The sequence below is a fragment of the Prionailurus bengalensis genome, chromosome B2 (genome assembly GCF_016509475.1).
Source record: "Prionailurus bengalensis isolate Pbe53 chromosome B2, Fcat_Pben_1.1_paternal_pri, whole genome shotgun sequence".
NCBI lineage: Eukaryota > Metazoa > Chordata > Mammalia > Carnivora > Felidae > Prionailurus > Prionailurus bengalensis.
In genome coordinates, this window is record NC_057349.1 from 150,525,503 (window position 1) to 150,540,722 (window position 15,220).

At 63.3% G+C, this 15,220-nt stretch overlaps 1 protein-coding gene across 4 annotated transcripts in view; it reads right to left on the reverse strand.

Moving 5' to 3' along the window:
- FRMD1 (FERM domain containing 1) overlaps positions 1 to 15,220 on the reverse strand; it is a 30,960-nt gene that overhangs the window by 12,223 nt on the left and 3,517 nt on the right. For 2 of the 4 annotated variants that reach the window (XM_043592771.1, XM_043592769.1), the window contains exons 2-4: positions 4,251 to 4,375; positions 3,967 to 4,104; positions 220 to 310 (exon numbers count right to left, since the gene is read on the reverse strand). In XM_043592771.1, the coding sequence (XP_043448706.1) occupies positions 220 to 310; positions 3,967 to 4,035 (160 nt within the window). In that variant the 5' untranslated portion in view covers positions 4,036 to 4,104; positions 4,251 to 4,375. Of the gene's footprint in view, positions 1 to 219; positions 311 to 3,966; positions 4,376 to 15,220 lie in introns of all 4 variants that reach the window. The other 2 variants (XM_043592770.1, XM_043592772.1) reach the window with 2 other exon arrangements.

Genomic DNA, 15,220 nt, shown 5'->3' on the forward strand with positions numbered 1-15,220 from the left:
TATGTGTGTGCATGCCTTGTATACTTGTGAGTGTGCGAGCCTGAGTGTGTACACATGTGAGTGTGCTCAGAGCCGCGTGCACTCGCCCAGATGACCTGGATGCACATGAGAACACTCGTGTCCCCGTGGCCCTGAGGACCACCCCCCCCAGCCTTCCCAGAAGAGGCTGGTGCCCCAGGCGGCGGGTCCCCTGGGTGGGGTCGGGCAAGGCTGACTTACCTCTGACCACGCTGAGGCCAAAGAAGTGGGCTTCTTTGATGCTGGTCACATCACACACCCGCTGGAAGAGCTCACGACAGGTGGCCCGCACCTGCAAGACGAAGGTGGAGGCTCAGGGCCCCTGAAAGGGGTGGGCGTCCAGTGGGAGCGTGAGGACCACCGCGGCTTGCCACCCAGGGTCCTTGGGGACCACCCGAGCTGAAGACTAGGTCCCCCCACGCCCAGCAGGGCAGAAGGCTGCTCTCCGGGTCCGGGCCGGTGCAGGGGGCTGCCCAAGGACGGGGTGTGGGATTCTCCGCTCGCCCCAGGCCATCCTCGGCCTTTCTCCTCCCCGCGACCAACCTCACCCGGGCCACTCCTGAAAGCGGGCCTGGGGTGTGGGCGCGCCCGTTGTGCCTGGGGACTGGCTTCTTGGGACCCAGAGGGGCTAAGGGGGTTTCCAGGGTCCCGGGCCCTGCGCGGTGAGCCCCGAGGTCTCGGTCTCGGCAGGCCGGGCTGTGAGGTCTGAGCCTTGTGTCTTCAGGGCCCCGGCGCCCTGCCTCCCGCAGCGGCCTTCCCGCCTCTGCCTCCCCACAGGGCCCCGAGGCGGAGGCCCCCCCTGCCTCAGGGAGCACCGCCCCGCCCCCCAGCTCCCACTCTCGGGGTGGGGAGCCGCCTCGATTCCTGCCTACAGGGAGCCTTCTTCTGTCTACGCAGGTAAGGGCCGCCTCTCTCCGGTAACATCTGTTGTCCAAGTCGGGTTATCCGAATGACACTTCGTTTCACCTGGAAACGGAGCCGTCTTAACATCAGACATCCACCAAGTTCGTATTTCCAACTTCTTTCCACTCTGTTGATTGGACCCCGGACCCCGGAAAGGGCCGGTGCTGGAGCAGCTGACGGCGCTGCCCGGGGCCCGGACCCCCCTCGCGTCTCGGCTTCCGGCCGCTCCTCTGTCCCCCGTGCTTCCCGGGCTGGAGGGAGGCGCCACACGCTCTACGTGCCCTCGTGCCCAAGCCGCGTCTCTGCTGTCCTCTGGGTGGAAAATCCTGGTTCGAGGCGGGCAGCCCAGGCTCACGGCCCTCGGAGGGAGAGGACACGAACTCGTACGGACGGTGCGGGCCGGAGTGGGGCGGGCCCGTGTGCGCAGCACGGCGCCCGCGGGCTCTTGCCAGCATCGCGTCTGCCAGGAAAGCGGTGCCCCTGGGCTCGCGCAGCCTCTGTGGTTTCTGGAAGTGTCTCTACACCGTCTCAAGTCAGATGACGAGTCTCTACTTTTTAGCGGCGAGTTGCCGTGCCGCTGGTTTCGTCTTCAACCACTTCGTGTGGCAGCAGATGTGGACTGAGCTCTGCCGTGGCGGTAACGCGGCCGTAACTTTCTACCACCTGGATGTTCAGACAGGTGGGGGTCACGCACGGGGCCGCCCCCACGGCTCACGCGGTGGGCACACCCTGAAAGTAAGCTGGTGGGGTGTGGGTGCCAAGCTGCGTGGACGGCCTCGGTCACCCCGTCACCGGCTGACTTGAGACCTCAGCCGGCGGGTTTCACTCTTCGCTCGCTCCTCCTCCTGCTAAAACCCTACAGCGAAGCCGAGGAAACAGGTGAAAGCCGCGGTCCGGGCTCCCTGTGTCGGGGCCACAGCCCAGGCCCGCCCCACCCGCCTCTCCCCACCCAAGTCCTCCTGCTGCCCCTCCTGGGGCCTGAGGCATCTCGAAGGAGGCAGGGACCCCCGGAAGACCTTCTGATCAGCTCCAGCTTCTCCCCACCAGATGGGTAAACCGAGGCTTGGAGAGAGTCTGTCGTTAACGCCAATTGGCATTGACTTAAACACGGAAGCGTGTCCCTGAGCAGGTAATTCCAGGGGGACTTGAACTACGCCATCGCCAGCCAGCCAGCCGTCCTGCCTGTAAGAGCATTCCACCCCCCCACCCCCGACCCCGACCAGTCCTCGGAGGTACAGCCCCTCTCCGCCAGCCAGTCCCACCTGGTGCTGGTGCCACATTTTCATGGACACACTTCCCCTCAAAATGCAAACCCCCTCTCTGGGGCTGGCTAACTTTTCAGGGGTTTTCCTGCCCCTCTCAACCCACCCGGAACGTAAAAGGGGATGGACAAAGGGGACAGACATTCCTGCTCCGATGTTCCTCAGTGTCCCCAGGAAGGACATGCTGGCTGTGTCCACCAGGGACCCTCCGCTCAAGGGTTAAGTGGGACGGTGTGCGTAAGCCCCCCGCGGGTGCTCCGCGTGGGGGCTTCTAGTACAGAACGGGGAGGGGCGGAGGCAGCTGAGGGCAGAGGGTGACAGTAATCTGGACACCAGAGGCCGCCTCGACTAGGGGAACTTATCACCTCACTTTTCACCTAGTTGGTAAAAACTGAAGAGGACCACCATTCCCCAACCGGACCTGACCTGTCCTGCTAACGACCCACCAGCAAGGGCTGAGAGACAGCAGCGCGAGTCAGAGCCCGGGAGGCTCCAAGGCGCCAGCGTGGCACCACGATGGGCCCACCCCTCTGTCCGCCCAGCGGGCCCCCACTCATGTTTGCTCCACGACTGTCCCCACGACCCCAACGGCTGATGCATAGCGACGGAGACCGGCACCCCTGGCCCGCCCCGCCGCTTGTCGCCTCGAGAAGCCCCGTGGAATCCGGACCCTGACCTCCTGATTCTCCCGCTGAGGGACGGGGCCTCGCCAGGGAGGGAGGGCAGAGCAGGACTGAGTCTGCGGGGAGACCAGACGGTGGCTGACACTTCTGTGACCGCGGGACGCCACGAAAACCACCCCCTGGGGACCACCCTCCCTGGGGTGACCGGTGGCCCGGGCAGGGACAGATTGGTGAGGGGACCATGACTGCACAGGGCCGTGTGGGTCCTCCGGAAGGAGGTAGCCTCCTGGTTATCCGTCTGGCTCTTAAACGACTGGACCCTCTGATGGGGTCTGTGGAAGAGCCACCAGCTCTGTAACAAGCACTTCTGAACTCGCGCCTTTGCTCGGACGGCAGCCCCCAGAGATGCCCCAGGCGTCTTTGTCTGTGTTTGAGACGGAAGTCCCGTGGTCTCGGGGCGCCCCCGGCTGGCGGGTGGCACCAGGTCAGGGTCCGGGGCCTCCGCGGGCCACACCGTCCACAAGTGCTACCAGCCGCGCGTGGGCGTTGGGAACAAACTGCTGAACCGACGGGCTGTGTAACCAGCCTTCCTCGGGGAAGGGGCCCGAGTAGGGGGTGGGTAGAGGCGAGGCGCGGCCTGGGGGGGCTGGCACTCAGAGGGGAGGCAGGCAGCCCTGCGGCGCCTCCCCGGGACTCCCCGGGGGCAGGTGGACAGTGGGCCTCGCGGAGCAGCGGGCGTCCCTGGGGGAGGGTGTGGACTTCGAGGAGGAAGGGCACAGGAGCGTCATCGCCCTGAAGACTCAGGCCAGTCGGGGCCTCGGAGATTTCTATGGAAGCGGGGGTCACCCCAGGAGCTGAAAGTGGCCGGTGAGAATCAAAGGGGAGAAGGGCCCAGAGGACTCTACTAAAACCGAGGAGACGCCTGAACTGTGTGCGTGTTTCGAACGCCGCGAAGCTTTGGCGTTTGGATGGAATGTGCCGCAAAATGCCACTTCTGGTCAACAGCATCCCTTTGTTGGGAGACGGGACCTGTGGCAGTGTCTCTGCCCACCTCCACGATCACCCCACCCCTGCTCACCCCCGCAGTCACCCCCGCGGTCGCCCCACCCCCTACCCTTCCCGGCACTCGCCCCCGCAGTCACCCCTTCCCCCTCGCTCACCCCCACAACCAGCCGCAGCTGCTCCCGCGTGGGCAGCTGCACCAGGACGTCCCTGGGTTCCGTGGTCATCCCGCCGTCTTAGGGGCTCTGGTGGCTGCACACAGGCTCTCAGGAGGACCAGGCCCCCTCCATGGCCTCCTGCGGGGAAGGACTGGTCAGGGGCGCAGCCGGTGGGGAGGGGCTGAGCTTCCGAGCTCCTGTGCGCCAGCCAGGTGTCACCGCCACCTGTGGGGCCCTCCCCAGCCACCTGGCCACGGGTGGGGAACGTAACAGCCCAGACTCACCCAGATTCAGGTTTTCTGGGGATTGGGCACCTTGCTAACTCCTGGCTGGGAAATGAGTGGAAGCCGAGCGGGGCCAGAAATCCAGCCGGTGGCTGGGCCGGGACAAGGTCCAGGCTCATAAATAGCTGTGCAGGTAGATTGGAATGCAAATAAACAGTGTCAGGCAGGCCCGCCCTCCCCTCCCGGGCCTCCAGCTGCCTCCCCTCCCCCAGGGACCACCTCACAGCTCCCCTCGGCCGCAGCCAGCACGGCCCCCTCCTTTCCAGGGACCAGAAGAGATGTCTCGTAAAAGCCCACGACAACACGAAAGCCAGGAGGAGGATCACTGCGCAGGTTCCTGGAGGAGCCGGAGGGAGAGAGAGCACAGAGCCTGCCGAGCCCCCCAGCCCAGAAAGGCACCTCGGGGATCGGGGTCGGGGGATGGGGCGCATGCCCAGGTCCCCTGTGGCCCCCTCCTGCGGAGGGGAATGATCACTGTTCCCTAAACAGATCCCACTCGTCCCCTTTAGCAGCAGACGCTGGTGTTAGCTCTGTGCCAGCTCCTGGCCCAGGGTCGCCTGCCCCAAAGTGAGTGACACCTGTTATAGGTGAGGGCGGGGAAGCCGCTGCCTGTAAACCCTGCCCCTGTGGGAAGACCCAGCTCGGCTCAGGCTGGGATCAAAGTCTCCAGGTGCCCTTGTTCTTCAGGATTGGCCAGCAAGAGGCGCTGTGTTACTGGGGCGGCCAGAGGTCCCAGGAATGCGGTTCCTGCTGCCCCATCTGCCCTCGCCCTATAGGTGCTGGTGGTCTGGGCCCCTTCGCCCAGGCTGGGGCCCTGGGGGCTCCGTGCGAATCTGAGCGGCCGCTGCTGAGCTCTCTCCAGAGCGGATGCAAAGCTATTCATCATCAGACACACATATGTCCTTTCAGGGGCAAGTTAACAATTTTAATTAAAAAAGTTTTTTTAATGTTTATTTATTTTCGAGAGACAGTGAGACCGGACATGAGGGAGGGAGGGGCACAGAGAGGGAGACAGAATCCCAAGCAGGCTCCAGGCTCCGAGCTGTCAGCACAGAGCCTGACTCGGGGCTCGAACCCAGGAACCGTGAGATCAGGACCTGAGCCGAAGTCACTCAGCCGACTGAGCCACCCGGGTGCCCCGCAATTTGACAATTTTTAAAAGGCAAGCAGCCCCCGTGAACAGACGGTAGATTTCATGATAGTCACTGCCTTCCGGTGGCCTGTGACCCCTGCCTCACGGTCACCAGGGCCGCGTGGGGACGAAGGACGCTGGAGCCGCTCCTTTCCAGGAGCGTCGGGGCGCACGACAGGACTCCGCAAAGCTCACACGTGCACACGTGCGCACACGGCCCGGGCAGGAGCAGGCCGGGGACGCGGAGGCGGCGGCGGGGGGGGGGGGGGAGGGAGGGCTGAGAGCCGGTGTCAGCATCCCGCGCAGCGGGCACTCAGAGCCGTGGCGCACCGGGCCTCAGCTTTCTCCCCCGCACAATGAGGGTGACGGTGCCCCCACCTGTTGTGAGGGGCTGGCCATGTTTTAGGGGACATTTGGCAGATGCGCTTTAAACACCCTAGTGAGGAAAAAAAGGGAGAGGAAAAGCAGCCCCGTGTCCCTGCCAATAGACGTGACTACGGGGTTCTCACCGAGATGGAAAGCCCCCGCCCCCGCCCACCCGCCTCCCACGGCTCCGGGTGGAGGCTGCGTGACGTCATCAAGGCGTGGGAGGTCATTTCCTGGATACGCTGCTGGGCCCTCAGCCCCCTCCCACTGCCCCCCGCTGTCCTCCTTTGGAAAACACGTGTGGCAAGTCCCCAAAATAAACCCGCTTCTAAACACTCAACTGTCTCCTGGACACTCGCATGGCGGGGGGGGGGGGGGGGGGGGGTGCGGGGAGCGCAGGGGAGGAGGCAGCTCCCCTGCACCCTGGACCCTCCCTCCTGGCAGCCCTGCCGGCCCCTCGCAGGCCGCACTCGGCGTTGGTCTCTGCCCAGGTCTCGCCGTGCTGGAGACTGGCTTCCGTCCTCTGGCACAAGGGGGGTCCGCTGACCATGTCTGAAAACAAAGCTCCGGAAAGGTGAGTCCCTCCAGTACGTGCTTCACAAGCGGAGCGGGAGCACCGTTCAGCGATGCCGGGGAGCGGGCTGCTGGTATGTGGGCGTCAGGCATACTCTGCTGCCCGAGGCCGCGCTCTGTGGGGCTCCGCGAACAGGCAGCACCCCCGGAGCGGCCAGTAGGCCTGCGGCCGCCCGGGCGGGAGCTCCGCACACGGGCACGCGGTCTCCCCCCCGTGTGATGGGGACGCCGCACGCCTAGGTGGTGGAGGTGGCACAGCTCTGGGATCGAGTAACACGCGTTACGTCGTGCGCTTCAAACGAACGCATTTTCTGGTATTCAAGTCATAGCCCAGTAAAGCGTCAACGTACATAACAGGTTCTAAAGTCCCAGCAGACCCACCGATCACTCGACAGGGGGCAGGAGTGCACCCGCCGCCACGGCGGTGACCCCGCCTGGCAGGCACGTCGCGGGCACACGCGGGGGGAATGCACGGCCTCGGTGGCGGAGGACCCTGGGCTGCCGGCACCCTGCACGCCTGGCCACACCGGCCGCCCTTTCCCACGCCTCCCGGGGCCCCTTACTGGGCTGGTTTGCTTATGGTCATGACGAGCCACGTAAGGGCTGAGCACTGAGTTCAGAGGCCACACCGCTGAGTTAGGGGCTGGCCACCCCTCACCTGTGCCCCACCGCCCGGCTCGCGTGTGCTCTGTGTCACCCGCAGAGCATCACCCTGCCCCCCGTGGGGGTCCTCACAGCTCCTGTGGGCCCGGGACAGCCTCGCTTGCTCATTTTATGAGTAGGGAAACAGAGGCACAGAAAGCAAAGAGGCTTGTCCAGAGCCCCGGCTACCGCACGGCTAGGGCCCAGAGCTGCCGAGAACTTTCTGGAACCACATGGAAAGTACTCGTGGTTAACAACTCTGGAACGGGGAGGTCAGCACTTTGGAAAGCACAGGACATCTGCAGGGCGCGGGGGCAGGGCGGGCGGGGGCTCCTGGTCCCCGAAAGGGCAGGGAAGAGCGGGCCAAGGAAAGGAAAAGGCAGCTGGGAGGCTCCGCGTGACCACACAGGGCTGTGTTTTGCTTGCTGCCTGGTCAGGACTCTTGACCTCAATTAAAACCTGCAGCCCAGCAGCCGGGCGCGTGGGAGGCCGGTGTGGCCAGAGCGGGCCCTTCTTTCCACGGACGTGCCTGCTGCCTCGCCCCTCCCCCTCCCCCGACCTCTGTGCTGGTTCCTGGGCGATGTGCTTCGGGGACGCCGCGCAGTCTTGGACAGACCCCCGTGTGATTTCACGTGCTCCTCCCGTGCCAAGCAGCAAGCACTGCCCCCCCCCCATCCTGCAAGGGACACGGGCCCCTGGGCTCCACCGTCCACCCACGGGCCCCGAACCACACAAAGTCACAGTGCCCCTCGGGGCACAACTGTACGGGGACACGATGGTGACAGTAGAGGGAAGGAAGGGGGCCCGGGGACCTCGGGAGCCAGAGGCAGGTGGGGGATCCACGCGGCAGGACTCGGGCTGTGAACGTCACACCCACAGGAGCACGGGGCCCTGGTAAGCGGTGGCCCTCAGCTCAAGGTTGCCTTGCCCTTTGGGTCACGGCCACGCAGACTCTTGTAGAGACAACAGAACCCTGTCCAGGCACAGGGCCACACACGGAGGCTGAGGGGGGCGCCCGGAGGTCAGACCGCCCCCTCCCTGTCTGAGGGGGAGCGGGCCTCAGGGACATGGAGGTGGGCGTCACTGTTCAGGCAGGCCCTGGCTAGTGGGGGCGGGGGGGCGGTTCAGACAGGCCGTGGCAGGGGGGTGGGGGGCGGGAGGGCAGGGGGTGAAGCCCACGGATTGGACTCGGGTGGCCCAGGAGGGCTCGGGGAGAGCGGATGGCGAGGAAGGAAGGAGCCGCTGGAGACGCGCGATGGCCTGGGCCTCTTCGCCGCACCTGCCTCCAGGCGGACGGCCCGTCCAGGGCCTCCCGTGGGTCTGCTGCCCACACGCAGCCCCGGACCCTGAGGTGCCCCTGACCTTCCCAGAACACCTCCTGGCCATTAGGGTGCTCCGTGGGGTCCCAGGCCTCCCACCCCCAATCACCCCAATCCTGCCCCCAGACTTGTCCTGACCACACAGGAGCCCCCGTCCCCGTCCTTCCCTGGTCCCTCCCATCTGTCCCGCCCCATCTTTCCCTGGCCCCTCCGTCCTTCCCTGTCCCCTCCCATCTGTTCCCCTCCCCACCGTCCTTCCCTGTCCCCTCCCGTATGTCCCCCCTGTCCTTCCCTGTCCCCTCCCATCTGCCCCCTGTCCTTCCCTGTCCCCTCCCATCTGTCCCCCCCCCCCCGTCCTTCCCTGGGCCCTCCCATCTATCCTTCTCCCCCGTCCTTCCCTGGCCCCTCCCATCTGTCCCCCCCATGTCCTTCCCTGTCCCCTCCCCTTCTGTCCCCCCGTCCTTCCCTGGCCCCCTCTCATCTGCCCCCCATCCTTCCCTGGGCCCTCCCATCTGTCCCCCCCATGTCCTTCCCTGTCCCCTCCCCATCTGTCCCCCCCCCGTCCTTCCCTGGCCCCTCCCATCTGTCCCCTTCCTTCCCTGCCCCCTGCCCCGTCACCCCCCCTTCATCTTCCCGAAGCTCCCTCCCCCATTCATAGCTGCACCCAAGACCAAGGCTCCTGGACTCCTAGAGGCCCGTGTGAGGTGCCATCATTTAAGGGGGTGAAGCAAGACATCTTCCTCGTTCCACCCCACCCCTCCATTTCTGGGGGGGAGTCCCTGTAGACTATGACAAGGGGAGTCCCTTGTCATCCTCTGGGCCCTCCCACCCAGGAAATCCAGAACTGGGGGCCACTGAGGTTAGGGGCACAGACAGTGTTTGGTGTGTGCCCGAACCTGCCCCCCCCACAGGACAGCAGGGCTCCCACACTTCGGGGTCCCTGGGGGGAGCTGGCTGGAGTCACACCAAGGGCCCCCGCACCCCGGACAGGTGGCAAGCTAGGGCCAGGCCATCGCCACTGCCGGGAACACGAGACAAGAGCGGGAGGCTCACGGGCTGGCCCCCCCTCACCGAAGGCTGCTCCTCACTCCTGGGGGGGCACCTGGCGGGGCAGCAGAGGTGCCCTGGGGTCACCCCAGTCCAGCCCTGACACTTGAGCCCCAGGGCCGGGGAGGAAAGAGCGCTGGAAGGGCAGGTTGGGGAGGCGGGCCGCCTGGCAGAGGCCCAGCCAGCCTTTCGGGCTCTCTGGGCCCAGACTCCCCTGGAGCTGACGGCGCATTCTTAGAATTCTCCCCCGTCAGCCTCCTCCTTGAGCACAAACGCTGACCCTGAACCCCGCCACAGCTACTAACAGGAGTTAAAGGTTGGCTGTGACGTGGAGGGGAGAGCAGGAGGCCTGGGAGGGCTGTGTGGACAGACAGACACACGGGCAGACGGAGCCTCTGGGCTCCGAGCTCCCCCCGCCGCTCACCGCAGCGACAGGAGCGCCTGCCTTACGTGCCGGAGACACGTCAGTTACCCGAACAGCGTGTGACCCGCTTGTCTGTGTGTCTGTCTCCAGCTGCCTTCCACCCCTCGGAGGCCTGGCTGCCAGCTGCCTTCTCAGAGGTCATGCCCTCGCGGGGAACCTGGTGACTCCCAGGGACACGGGAGCCACCGCTCAGGGTCTGGGGTCCCATCTTCAGCACGGTCCCCGTCACCGTGCCAGGCGATGGCCAAAGCAGACCGGCTTTTAATGTGCTTTCCTGTTGCTGTGAAAGCCTTCCCGCCCGCACCAGGCCAGACCCCCGCCTCCCCCAGGGCCCCAGAACACCTTGCAGGCAGGGGAGAATCGCGTGTAGACTGGGCCCTGGGCCGTGGAAACTGCGAAAGCAAGACTCCGCCACTAGAGGACGCGGGAGGAGCCCGCGGAGCCTGGAGAGCGCACACCGGCCCCGCCGGGCAGCCCTGGCCAGCGAGCGCCCCCCACCCAGGCCACTCCAACACTTGGCGGGGCCCCTCCTTCATTTATTCAAGGGGCAGCTGCCGAGCGTCCCTGCTGAGCTGCCAGGCGCTGGTCGGTCACTGAGGAACAAAAACAGCCCCCCCCCCCCCGAATGACACGACATTCCGTCCTTGGCATCTGCACAGGACAGAAACCTTGGGACCCCCTCGTCCGTCATCTCCCCCAGGTCTGGGTGGTAGCCAACCCCGACAGCTCTCCCTCCCAGACACGCCCCCACCTATCTGACTGCATTCCCGCCTCCACCACCTGCTCACACCTCTCTCACCTCCAGCCCGGACTGTGGCAATGGCTCCCAAGGTCCCCCCGCTCCAGACTCGCCCCCATACTCAACACCGCAGCCTCCAAAATCTGGCTAAACAGGGGGCAGATCCCCACATTCCTGCCCCCAGTCCAAAAATGACTTCCACCTCCCTCAAAGGAGAAGCCGGAGCCTTGAAAGTTACCGTGGCCTTTGAGCCCCTCCAAGGGCTAGCCTGTTTGCTCTCTGGCCTCCCTGCCTGCCTCAGAGCTCAAGGTCATGGTCGTCACATGTGATCCCCTTCCTCTGAAGATCACGGGCGTCACACATGATCCCCTGCCTCTGAAGTCAAGGTCACGGTCATCACACAGGCACCCCTGCTTCTAAGGTCAAGGTCACAGTCGTCACACAGGCTCCCTGCCTCAGAGCTCAAGGTCACGGTCATCACACGTGATCCCCTGCCTCTGAAGTCAAGGTCACGGGCGTCACACAGGCTCCCCTGCCTCTGAGTCAAGGTCACGGGTGTCACACATGATCCCCTGCCTCTGAAGACAAGGACATGGGCATCACACAGGCACCCCTGCCTCTGAAGTCAAGGTCACAGTCATCACACAGGCTCCCCTGCCTCAGAGCTCAAGGTCACGGTTGTCACACGTGATCCCCTGCCTCTGAAGTCAAGGTCACGGTCGTCACACAGGCTCTCCTGCCTCAGAGCTCAAGGTCACGGTCGTCACATGTGATCCCCTGCCTCTGAAGTCAAGGTCACGGTCGTCACACAGGCTCCCCTGCCTCAGAGCTCAAGGTCATGGTCGTCACACGTGGTCCCCTGCCTCTGAAGTCAAGGTCACAGTCATCACACAGGCTCCCCTGCCTCAGAGCTCAAGGTCACGGGCATCACACATGATCCCCTGCCTCTGAAGTCAAGGTCACGGTCGTCACACAGGTGCCCCTGCCTCTGAAGTCAAGGTCACGGTCGTCACACAGGCTCCCCTGCCTCAGAGCTCAAGGTTGTGGTCATCACACAGCCTCCCTTGCCTCTGAAGTCAGGGTCACAGTCGTCACACAGGCTCCCTTGCCCCAGAGCTCAAGGTCACGGTCATCACACAGGCACCCCTGCCTCAGAGCTCAAGGTCACGGTCATCACACAGGCTCTCCTGCCTCAGAGCTCAAGGTCACGGGCGTCACACATGATCCCCTGCCTCTGAAGTCAAGGTCACGGTCGTCACACAGGTGCCCCTGCCTCTGAAGTCAAGGTCACGGTCGTCACACAGGCTCCCCTGCCTCTGAAGTCAAGGTCACGGTTGTCAAACAGGCTCCGCTGCCTCTGAAGTCAAGGTTGTGGTCATCACACAGCCTCCCTTGCCTCTGAAGTCAGGGTCACAGTCGTCACACAGGCTCCCTGCCTCAGAGCTCAAGGTCACGGTCGTCACATGTGATCCCCTGCCTCTGAAGTCAAGGTCACGGGCGTCACACAGGCTCCCCTGCCTCTGAAGTCAAGGTCACGGGCGTCACACATGATCCCCTGCCTCTGAAGACAAGGACATGGGCATCACACAGGCTCCCCTGCCTCAGAGCTCAAGGTCACGGTCGTCACACGTGGTCCCCTGCCTCTGAAGTCAAGGTCACAGTCATCACACAGGCTCCCCTGCCTCAGAGCTCAAGGTCACGGGCATCACACATGATCCCCTGCCTCTGAAGTCAAGGTCACGGTCGTCACACAGGTGCCCCTGCCTCTGAAGTCAAGGTCACGGTCGTCACACAGGCTCCCCTGCCCCAGAGCTCAAGGTCACGGTCATCACACAGGCACCCCTGCCTCAGAGCTCAAGGTCACGGTCATCACACAGGCAGCCCTGCCTCAGAGCTCAAGGTCACGGTCGTCACACAGGCTCCCCTGCCTCTGAAGTCAAGGTCACCGTCATCACACAGGCTCCCCTGCCACAGAGCTCAGGGTCACGATCATCACACAAGCACCCCTGCCTCAGAGCTCAAGGTCACGGGCGTCACACAGTCTCCCCTGCCTCGGAAGTCAAGGCCACGGTCGTCAAACAGGCTCCCCTGCCTCTGAAGTCAAGGTCACGGTCGTCACACAGGCTCCCCTGCCTCTGAAGTCAAGGTCACCATCATCACACAGGCTCCCCTGCCACAGAGCTCAGGGTCACGATCATCACACAAGCACCCCTGCCTCAGAGCTCAAGGTCACGGGCATCACACAGTCTCCCCTGCCTCGGAAGTCAAGGCCACGGTCATCAAACAGGCTCCCCTGCCTCTGAAGTCAAGGTCACGGTCGTCACAGGCTCCCCTGCCTCAGAGCTCAAGGTCACAGTCATCACACAAGCTCCCTTGCCTCAGAGCTCAAGGTCACGGTTGTCACACGTGATTCCCCTGCCTCAGAGCTCAAGGTCACGGTCGTCACACAGGCCCCCTGCCTCTGAAGTCAAGGTCACAGTCGTCACACAGGCTCCCCTGCCTCAGAGCTCAAGGTCATGGTTGTCACATGTGATCCCCTGCCTCAGAGCTCAAGGTCACGGTCGTCACACAGGTCCCCTGCCTCTGAAGTTAAGGTCACGGTCATCACAGGCTCCCCTGCCTCAGAGCTCAAGGTCACGGTCATCACACAAGCTCCCTTGCCTCAGAGCTCAAGGTCACGGTCGTCACACAGGCTCCCCTGCCTCGGAAGTCAAGGTCACGGGCTTCACACATGATCCCCTGCCTCTGAAGTCAAGGTCATGGGCGTCACACAGGCTCTCCTGCCTCTGAAGTCAAGGTCACGGTCGTCACACAGGTGCCTCTGCCTCTGAGGTCAAGGTCATGGTCGTCACACATGATCCCCTGCCTCAGAACTCAAGGTCACAGTCGTCACACAGGCTTCCCTGCCTCAGAGCTCAAGGTCACCGTCGTCACACAGGCTCCCCTGCCTAGAGCTCAAGGTCACGGGAGTCACACAAGCTCCCCTGCCTCAGAGCTCAAGGTCACGGTCGTCACACGTGAATCTGCCTCAGAGCTCAAGGTCACATTCGTCACACAGGCTCCCCTGTCTCAGAGCTCAAGGTCACAGTCGTCACACATGATCCCCTGCCTCTGAAGTCAAAGTCACAGTCGTGACACAGGCCCTCCTGCTTCTGAAGTCAAGGCCACGGTCGTCACACAGGCTCCCCTGCCTCTGAGGTCAAGGACACGGTTGTCACACATGATCCCCTGCCTCTGAAGTCAAGGTCACGGTTGTCACACAGGTGCCCCTGCCTCAGAGCTCAAGGTCACGGTCGTCACACAGGCTCCCCTGCCTCAGAGCTCAAGGTCACAGGTGTCACACAGGCACCCCTGCCTCAGCTCAAGGTCACGGTCGTCACACAGGCTCCCCTGCCTTCAAAGTCAAGGTCACAGTTGTCACACAGGCTCCCCTGCCTCAGAGCTCAAGGACATGATCATCACACAGGCATCCTGCCTCTGAAGTCAAGGTCACGGTCGTCACACATCATCCCCTCCCTCTGAGGTCAAGGTCACAGTCATTACACAGGTGCCCCTGCCTCAGAGCTCAAGGTCAAGGGCATCACACAGGCTCCCCTGCCTCCGAAGTCAAGGTCACTGGCATCACACATGATCCCCTGCCTCTGAAGTCAAAGTCACAGTCGCCACACAGGCCCTCCTGCCTCTGAAGTCAAGGTCACTGGCATCACACATGATCCCCTGCCTCTGAAGTCAAAGTCACGGTCGCCACACAGGCCCTCCTGCCTCTGAAGTCAAGGTCACTGGCATCACACATGATCCCCTGCCTCTGAAGTCAAAGTCACGGTCGCCACACAGGCCCTCCTGCCTCTGAAGTCAAGGTCACGGTCGTCACACCGGCTCCCCTGCCTCAGAGCTCAAGGTCACGGTCGTCACACGTGATCCCCTGCCTCAGAGCTAAAGGTCACGGTCATCACACATGCTCTCCCCCTTCTCCCAGCCCGTCAACTGCAATGAGCCAACACATTTCGCATTACACTTGACTATGACCAGCCTCAAATGGAAATGTCAGAGTAGACCACACGAGGTTCCTTCCTAATTTATGTTGTTTTACAAGGTTGCTCAGCTTTTGTGGACCAACTCCAAGGCTTTCACTTGGTCCTGGTGGTGGAAGTTCCCAGAACTGGGAATCGAGACACAGTCACAGTCTGTGTACAGAACGTCTGACAAGGCTCGTGGGTCTTTGCCACGTGCAAAGCATGGGGTCTAGAGGCGAAAGCGTCTCTGGAGGCTCCGTGGACTGAGCACTTGTTTGGAGTAAGTAAATGCCATCTGAACCTTCACGATGAGATTCTCTCCACAGCCACCAGAAGAGCTGCTCTTTGTGACGACCCGGAGCTTTCTGTGACCTCTTAGGAAGCTGAATTCGGGTGCAGATCAGTCCGAACTAAAGAGGCAAACAAACCCGTTTTGTGGGAGGGCGAAATGAAAAGGGTTTTGGCCTCCCTGTGTCCCCTGTTCCCTTCGTCAGGCACAGAGCTGCTGGCATTCCGTCGGGACACTCCTGAGACATGTCTGTGCTGCACAGGTGACCGTGTCCCCACCCCTCTCACTAGCGGGTGACCTTGGGGAGTTAGCTCCCCTAGACTAGCAGCGTTTGAACCCCTCTCCCCTCTCAGCTATGGTTTAACCGCCCAGGAGCCTGGCCAACACCTGACACCGAACCTCACATTTTATTTAAGTGCATTTTAT